Raw genomic sequence first — 9643 nt, 5'->3', positions numbered from 1 at the left:
GTTACTGTCTGTGAAATGTAATAATAATAATAATAATAATAATAATAATAATAATAATAATAATAATAATAATAACAATAAGTTCACAGGGCATTTAACGCCTATTTCTAAATTCGGTACGTGGCGAAGCAATTAGCCGACCCCTGATAATAATTATGTTTATAATTATAGAATATTAGGTATGTATATGTATGTAGCTATATGTGTGTGTGTGAGTATGTCTGTGTGTGTATGTATGTATATATATACATATATATATATATACATATACATATATATAATATATATATATATATATATATATATTATATATATATATATATATATATATATATATATATATATATATATATATACATATATACATACACACCACACACACACACATATATATATATATATATATAGTTTTTAAAAATAAACGCAGAAAAAGGACAAGAAAAATCAACAACACGTGGCAAAGTATTAATAAGACGCTCATCTTTATGTATACAATTAGAGGTTGTGTTAAAGTCATGACAGGACGGTTCCATCCAAGGAAATACTGGTTGAATACTTAATATTTTGGGGGAATTAATTTCCTTAGAATAATAGGTATATAAATAAAAACATAAAGTTTATACTCATATAAAAGAAGATAAAAGAAAATGGAAATTGGGAATTTAATAATAGTTTATTCTTAACAACAAATCAAACATTGTCCCTTACAGCTGTTTCAATTAATACTCAATGAATCTAATAAAATATTAAATTTATATGACCTGAGCATATATCTTCAGCGGGTGGGGGTGAAATATGCCATTGGATGTTTTATATGTGTTTATAGATTCCTTATAGCGAACTTTTATAAGTAAGTATATTTATATATGTGTATGTATGTATATATATATATATATATATAATATATATATATATATATATATATATATATATATATATATATATATATCAGGTCATCCCATAAGTTCTGTCCGAATTTTGAATAAAGAAAACAAGTGATCAAATATTATATTTAGTTGAAATTTAATCATCAATGTACTTTCACTGATTTCATTGACTTCATTCCCTCTATTTACAAACTTTTTTTTTCCGTCAATGTAGAACTCTTTTGGTTTCAAAGCGAAGGATTCTGAAATATCAGTTTCGACCTCCTCCTGGTTTGCGAAAGTTATGTCCCCCAAATGACTCTGTAAACTACGAAACAAATGATAGTCTGAAGGAGCAAGGTCGGAGAATAAGGTGGATGAGGAATGTTTTCCCAACCAAGCTCTTCGAGCTTCTGTGATGTGACCTTTGCAGTGTGGGGTCGCACATTGTCCTGATGAAACATCACTCCTTTTCGATTCACTAAAGCGGGTCTTTTTTTCTTCAAAGCTTGGTTCAAACGTTCTAATTGCTGACAGTAGACTTAAGCATTGATTGTTGCATTAGGTGGTAACAATTCAAAGTGAATTACTCCTTTGCAATCCCACCAGATAGATAGAAGAACTTTTTTCCATGAAGCTCCCTTCTCGGTTGTGGTTGAGCTTCTTACTTTTTATCAAGCCACTGTTTACGACGTTAAACATTTCGATAGAAGATCCATTTTTCGTAACCAGTCACAAGTCTATCCAAAAAGGATGAAATGTGTTCGCGAGAATGGAGAGAAGACCCATTTTCAAGTTTAGGAACCTTTCCACGTTGTTGAAGATGATGATGAACAGTTGTATGGTTTGAACTAAGCTTTATTGCCAATTCTTCAACTGATAATGCAGGATCTTCCTCATGTAATGTCTCAAGGAGCTTATCATCAAACTCACCTGGACGTCCTGTTCGATCTTCATCTTCAAGGCTGAAATCTCCACTTCTGAATTTTGCAAACAATCTTCTGCAAGTTCTTTCATTCAAGCATTCTTTCCCATAAACTGAGTGTATGTTTCGAGTCGCTTCGGCTGCAGAGTTTCCTTTTTTGTACTCATAAAGCATTATGTGCCTCAAATGCTCTTTGGATACTTCCATGTTAGAAAGGGTTTTAATCAAAGAAATTTTAATTCGATTATTCTGTAAAATGATATTTAATTAGTTTAAATGTACACAAATGCATAAATATAATTTTTAATTCCATTAGACATTCTTAAATACTATTAAATTTCATTCAATTTTAAAAATGGTAAAATCGGACAGAACTTATGAGAGGACCTGATATATATATATATATATATATATATAGTAAATTTAGGGTGAATACTTAGGGTAAATATATATATATGGTATATATATACATATATATATATATATATATATATCTTATTATAAAAGGCAGATTTTATCTGCCTCCCTTTGTCAGTTATAGAAATCTACAATATAGGATTTCTTCAATTACAATTTACCTAGCATTTTTAAGAGTAGAATGCATCGGGTTTTGCCAGGTCCAGTTTTTAAAATTCAAACTCCAATTAAGCAAAATTTACAGAAAACTCACATTCTGGTGTGTATGTCAAATGCTTTTCTTAGTCTGGTTTACAGCACACGCAAACGCACACACACAGTGTGCAACGAATAAAGTGAAACTAGATGTAATATTTGTTTCTGTCTATCACGCTGATAGATACATGAGTAAAATGTATGGCAAGCTAACAGATAAGAGTGAGTGAAAATGTTCTTGGAAGAGAGTAAATAGCGACAGAGTGATTTGAGGAAGACTAAACTGAAAGTATGAAACAGTGTTTATGTATAAACAGACGACACTTATATAAACCCTTTCGTTACCAAACCGCCTGAATTTACCTATTAATATTTAAATGAGAATATCAGAGTAAATCTCTTTAGTACATTCGTGAAAATACGTATTATACTTCGTAAACACTTCAAATACAGTTTTGTACAAAAATCGAAGTGTAATTTTAATTCCGTGAATTATGGGAGATTTTTTTCCGAAATTTGTTCCTATTGTGTTTTCAAAATTTGTAATTCTGACAAAAAATGGATACGAATTTTATTATCAAGCAGCGAGTCAGAATTCGAAGGATTTTCTACTGAAGACCTTCATAAATCTAACTCTATGACTGAAAAAAAAAAGCATCTTTATATAAGAGTGAAGTTGTGTGTCTGTCTCCTACGATTTAGATTCGTAACTACTCCCACATTTTGCGGTGCAGTTTAACCAAAAGCGGGTATCTTATAGTCGTGATTCATATCGAGCCCTTCTGGGTATTAGCGCGCGTCTACGATGAGTCTACGATTTTAAAAAATTTACCATCATATTTTTCCATTTTAATGCATTTTTTCGCTTTTATATAAGGAAGTAACTCTCTAAAAATATCTACGATGTGTCAACGATTTAAAAAAAAAATTACCTTAATTTTTTTTCAATTTTTAATGCATTTTTTGCTATTTTTTGGCTATAACTCTCTAAAAATGCTTATATAGTTATTTCCCTTACAAACCCGAGCAACGCCGGGCGATACTGCTAGTATATATATATATATATATATATATATATACACATGTAATTATGCATGTATGTATGTATAGATCGATAGATAGATAGATAGATAGATAGATAGATAGATAGATAGATAGATAGATAGATAGATAGATAGATAGATAGATAGATAGATAGACAGACAGACAGACAGACATACATACAAATGTGTTCTTGTTTGCGCTCCGATATGTCGTCATTATTAATTCTTTGTTGGCCCTTTATATATCTTGGATGTACCTGTACCTTTACCCTAATTTCACCTTTCCTCTCCATTTCTCTCTTGCTCTCTCTCTCTCTTTCCTTCTCACACACACACACACACGCACATGCACACACACGCACGCACACACACACACACACACACACACGCACACTCTTATAAACACACCTTCGGCAGTTTGTCGTATGTAGTTATGTTTGGTATTTTAGTCGTCCCAACTATGTAGTATCACTTCTGGCGATATTTTAAAGTCACTGCTGCTTGCTGTCACTAAATCCTGTTGCTGCCCTCACTAATAAACGACGTGTGTGTATGGGTGTGCGTGTACGTGTACGTTTGCGACCATGTGTGTGCGCGCGCGCTTATGTCTGTATATGTATGTATATAAATTTGTATATATATATTATATACATATATATCATGTGTATATATATATATGTATGTATGTACTGAGATGAGTTAGCAAAACTTTCTCTGTTGAAGTAAGTTTCCGACGTAATCTTGACACGGATGCATTTCCCTTAAAGCATTAAAAAAAAAGTGGAACATCTGCCGCCACCACCACCACCACCACCAGCACTGCATACCACCACCACCACTACTACTACTATTAATGCTGTTGCTACTGCTGCTGCTGCCACTGCTATTACTACTGTCACTACCACCATTACTGCTGCTACTGCTGCTATTGTGATCACGTTCTGAGTTGTTACATTTCGCTCTTAAACGTAAACACAGCCATAACAACTGACAACACATGCATAATGAGATATTTCTTGTACAGATGGATTGTTTTCTTTCACTATAGCTCCACTTAGAAACTACCATACTACTGAACTCTCTCTTCATTGACGACTTTCGTTCATTTATTGATTTTCGTGTAGTTAATTGCCTTTTGATATACGAATAAACATACAAATATACTATCTGCTTACATATATATATACACACACAAAACATATATAAAGTTATAAACTACATACATGTGATAATATATGCGTATGCGCATGCATATGTAGATATATGCAAATACCTCCTGAAAATGTAGTCCGGATATATATATATATATATATATATATATATATATATATATATCTAGAGAGGCAAGTAGATTGGTCGTGTGTCGCATGCTGGCTCCAGTGTTGTAATGTTAGCCGCTATGCAGCTCCGTCAGGGAATTACCTTAGAAAGATGGCACAGACGAAATACACCAGGTAAAACCTCACTTGCTCGCCAAACAAATACAAAACGTTGAACAAGTGAAGTTTAGAGCTTTTAAAACTTAGTTCAAGTTTTTGTAGCGAAGACTCTACAGCGTATATTACTAAATTCTCCATACACAACTAAATCCTACACACACATATATACATACAAATACATACTTACATATATACATACTCATCATAAAGACAAAAATGTGCTATTTTACTCTTATTTATTTCTACACTTTTACCTGCTTTTAGCTTACACAAAGACATACGTTCCTACGCGCGCGCGCACACGCGCACAAATTTATATATAATATTAACATACACACACATATATTAGGGGACAGGTTAAATGACAGGATGAAGATGGATGGAAACTTGTACCGTTTACACAGGAAAGGACTTTACTGGTGTCACCGCAGCCCCCTCAAACTCCAATTGGGGCCAATCGTCCATGTGCTCCTTTTTTCTCTACTCGGAATTTTTCTTCCAAAAGTCACTGCAGGTATGTCACGCTCCATTACTACTACTACTACTACTACTACTACGAGTACTACTACTACTTATATGGTCTCACAGTTTCACGCACGCCATACACACACACTCGCACTTGATAAGATTGTGGGTGCATTGAAAAGTCGATGTATTATAGCTTTAAGACAACTTAACTTGGAAACAGAGGGGAGGTAAAGGTGGTTAATTACAATGTTAATTATAATATCAACAACATTTTGTTTAAATACTAACATTTGCTGGTAACTAAGTTCTTAAACTTCATAAATATATCGAAAAAAACTGTAGGTTAGATTTTAAAATATTTATAAAAATATACATTAATACAAATATAGAATTTAAATGTACATATCAATTTAAATACATAATAATTTAAATACATATGTTTATTTATATATTATTTTCAATATATATATCAATACATATTCATTCAAATATATATTGATTTAAAATATAGATTGATCAAACTATTATTTTTTAAATATCTAATTATTATTCTAAATATTCATTTAAATATATATTATTCTCAAAAACATTAATTTAAATGCACACACACATATGGTGCTGCAGCATGACCCTAGCCGCATGGCTGAAACGAATAATAACATATATATATATATATAATATATATTATATATATATATATATATATATATATATAATATATATGTAGGTCCCGGGTTGAGTCGAGGTTAACCACAGTAAATAAGGTACTCAATACATAGCAGAGTAAATTAATTTATTTTATAGAAGGAGCTTCTACAGGACTAGAACTGTTTCATTCAAAAGAAATCATCAGGAGCTTCCTAAAATATATAATTAATAATATTATATATTATATATATATATATATATATATATAATATCTATATATATATATATATATAATATAGCTTACAGTTATTCTTTTTTATTTTTAAATTATTTACTTAGATAATGCAAAAATTGCACTATGTAAGTAAATGTGTGTGAATTTTAAAATCAAAGATTTGTTGCTTTTTTGTCAATCCTAACCGCACGAACTGATGATCTGTCCGTGACTACCCTGTCAATTTAGGGGTACGTCTAGAACCATGTTCTGTTTAAGTTTGTAGATTGTGAGTTCAGAAATATTTGGTTGCTGTTTCTTGGATACTTCCTTGGCTTTTATGCATTTTATGCATTTATTAAGATTTGTGTGGGTGAGTGCGTGTGTGTGTGTTCATTATATTCACATGTATATAACTATATATGTATATATGTTTCTATATATATATATATATATATATATATATATATATATATATATAAAGTTAATCCAAACAAGAAAACAAAAAGACAACAACGCAAGGATGTGGAACAAATAAAGTATTATTGGACGCTCAGGAAAGAAGGGAAGAAGGAGGGTTTGACGTTTCGAGCGGAGCTCTTCGTCGGAAACATAGGAGAAAGAAGATCCCGAGACTGGAGGACAGAGGAAAAAAAAATTGCAGGTAGTATTCACGAACTATATATATATATATATATTATATATATATATATTATATATATATATATATTATTGGTGAATTATTCATCTTTCTATTTCACATAATATATATATATATATATATATATGTATATAAATACAAATATAAACATATATTTATGTATACATGTGTGCGTGTGTGTATGCATAACACACACACACATATATAAATATATGCTTTAATATTATCGAGAAGTATGTTATTGGTTATAGTGTATAAACAGTCAGAAGATTATCATCGGTTTCGCGTCAACTTTTGCAATTTGGCAATATAGACTACTCATCAGATAGGATATATATATATATATATGTATATATGTTTGTATGTATGTGTATATATATATATATGCATGTATGTATGTATGTTATATATATATATGTATGTATGTGTGTATGTATGTATGTATGTATGTATATAGGAGGAGGAGTGACTGTGTGGTAAGTAGCTTGCTTACCAACCACATGGTTCCGGGTTCAGTCCCACTTCGTGGCACCTTGGTCAAGTGTCTTCTACTATAGCCTTGAGAGTGAATTTGGTAGACAGAAACTGAAATATGTGTGTGTGTGTCTGTGAGTATATATTTGTGCGTCTGTGATTGATCCCCACCTTCACTTGACAACCGATGCTGGTGCGTTTACGTCCCCGTTACTTAGCGGTTCGGCAAAAAAAGACTGATAGAATAAGTACTAGGCTGACAATGAATAATTCCTGGGATCGATTTGCTCGACTAAAACGCGGTGCTCCTGGTTGGCCGCAGTCAAATGACTGAAACAGATAAAAGAATAAAAGAGTAAAAGAATATATATATGTATATGTGTATATATATATATATTATATATATATATATATATATATCTATACACACATATACATTGAAACACATATGTATGTATATTGATAAATACATATTCACGCTTATTTAACGAAGTGCTTTTATCAGAATATTACTAGAATAGAAATCGTATATTTAAAATTATTAAGCCTTGTGATCTCGTCTTTGGTCTCACTTTTCCTGAAATAATAGCTGATTTGCAGACACCCGACAGTATAAGAGACGAAATGTTAAAGCGTGCAGTTGTAGCTTTCATACATTTTACACATGAGGGACGTGCGGAGAGGTCTTGCCTGTTTGGAAAAGAATTACTCTGAATTTGAACTTAACGTCATACCATATCATCTCTTCCTATTCCATCTACAACTTATATTATGGTTTTCTATGATAATTAAAACAGAATAGTTAGAGCATCGGACAAATTACAACAGTTTCCGGTTTTCCTCCAGCTATGTACGTTCAGAGTTCAAATTCTGCCGAAGTCAACTTCACGTGTCATGTCTTTCTTCGCGTTTTGAAAAAATCGAAATACTATTAAAGTACTGGGGTCGATATAATTTACTGTCTTTACTCTCAAATTTACTAGCCTTGTGTTTCATGTAGAAATTGTTATTATGAGATCACTTATATTTATTTCTTTATTGCCAACAGGGGGCTAAACATAGAGGGGAGAAACAAAGACAAACAAACGGATTAAGTCGATTACATCAACCCAGTGCGTAACTGGTACTTATTTAATCGACCCTCAAAAGGATGAAAGGCAAAGTCGACCTCGGCAGAATTTGAACTCAGAACGTAACGGCAGACGAAATACCTATTTCTTTATTACCCACAAAGGGCTAAACACAGAGAGGACAAACAAGGACAGACAAACGGATTAAGTCGATTATATCGACACCAGTGCGTAATTGGTACTTATTTAATCGACCCCGAAAGGATGAAGGGCAAAGTCGACCTCGGCGGAATTTGAACTCAGAATGTAACGGCAGACGAAATACCGCTAAGCATTTCGCCCCGCATCCTAACGAGATCACATATATTGTGGGTTCGATAATGTATTCAAACGATGTTTTATTGATCCCAGGATAGCTAATTTGAACTCAACTCTCCTTCAGAGCAGTGTTTCTCAACCATTTTTTTTACCTATGGAACACTTTGATTCCTATTTTACTCATGTGGACCCTGTAATATTTTTTTTAATTAAATATTATTAGGAATTATATTAAAAAAAATTGTTAAAATATCTTATGTATGATAGAAATATAACCAATTTATTGCACATTTATGTGAACAAACGTAAAGTTAGAATTAGTCAACAACAAACTCTTACATGGACCCACAGGGGTCAAATAGAATCCCAAGATTTGAGAACCACTGTATTAGACGAATATGAAGAAAGTGTATAGATGGTGGAAGGCACAAGTTTGAATAAGGTAATCATGAAGTAGAATGAATAAGTTATAAATTATAGATGAAGGAATGCATAAATGAAGTAGGAAATAGATGAAATAGAATATAGAATATAGATTAAATAAGGCACAAACGAAATAAGGTAGTGTAAATGTAAGAAGGTACGAGGGATATAAGGTGTTAGTAAAATATAGCAAAGATGAAATAAAGTGTTGACGGAAACTGCTTTTTGGTGTTAGCTGGTTTGAAACTTATGTTGTTGCAGTTGGTGCCATTGTCGTTGTTTAACCACATTTCAACCTTCATTACACAAACATATCTAAAGACATTCTATCCGTGACTAAGCTATGTATTATAATATTATTAAGGAATTATGTATACCGGAATACAATATTTAACGAGATACATTTTCTAGTTAGTAGAAAGAGATTTGGGGGAGATTTAGCTGCTACTTCTTTTTGTTTGTTCACGTAAAAATATTAATAG

At 31.9% G+C, this 9643-nt stretch overlaps 1 protein-coding gene across 2 annotated transcripts in view; it reads left to right on the top strand.

Annotated features, from left to right (window-relative positions):
• Positions 1–4352: 4352 nt before the first annotated feature.
• LOC115212288 (lactadherin) overlaps positions 4353–9643 on the top strand; it is a 134848-nt gene continuing 129557 nt past the window's right edge. Inside the window, exon 1 of one of the 2 annotated variants that reach the window (XM_029781130.2) lies at positions 4353–5399. In XM_029781130.2, coding sequence (XP_029636990.1) covers positions 5255–5399 — 145 coding nt within the window. In that variant the 5' untranslated portion in view covers positions 4353–5254. The remainder of the gene's footprint in view (positions 5400–9643) is intronic. The other variant, XM_029781131.2, reaches the window with a different exon arrangement.

The sequence above is a fragment of the Octopus sinensis genome, linkage group LG5, assembly GCF_006345805.1.
Source record: "Octopus sinensis linkage group LG5, ASM634580v1, whole genome shotgun sequence".
Lineage (NCBI taxonomy): Eukaryota > Metazoa > Mollusca > Cephalopoda > Octopoda > Octopodidae > Octopus > Octopus sinensis.
This window is presented reverse-complemented; position numbering and strand designations above follow the sequence as displayed.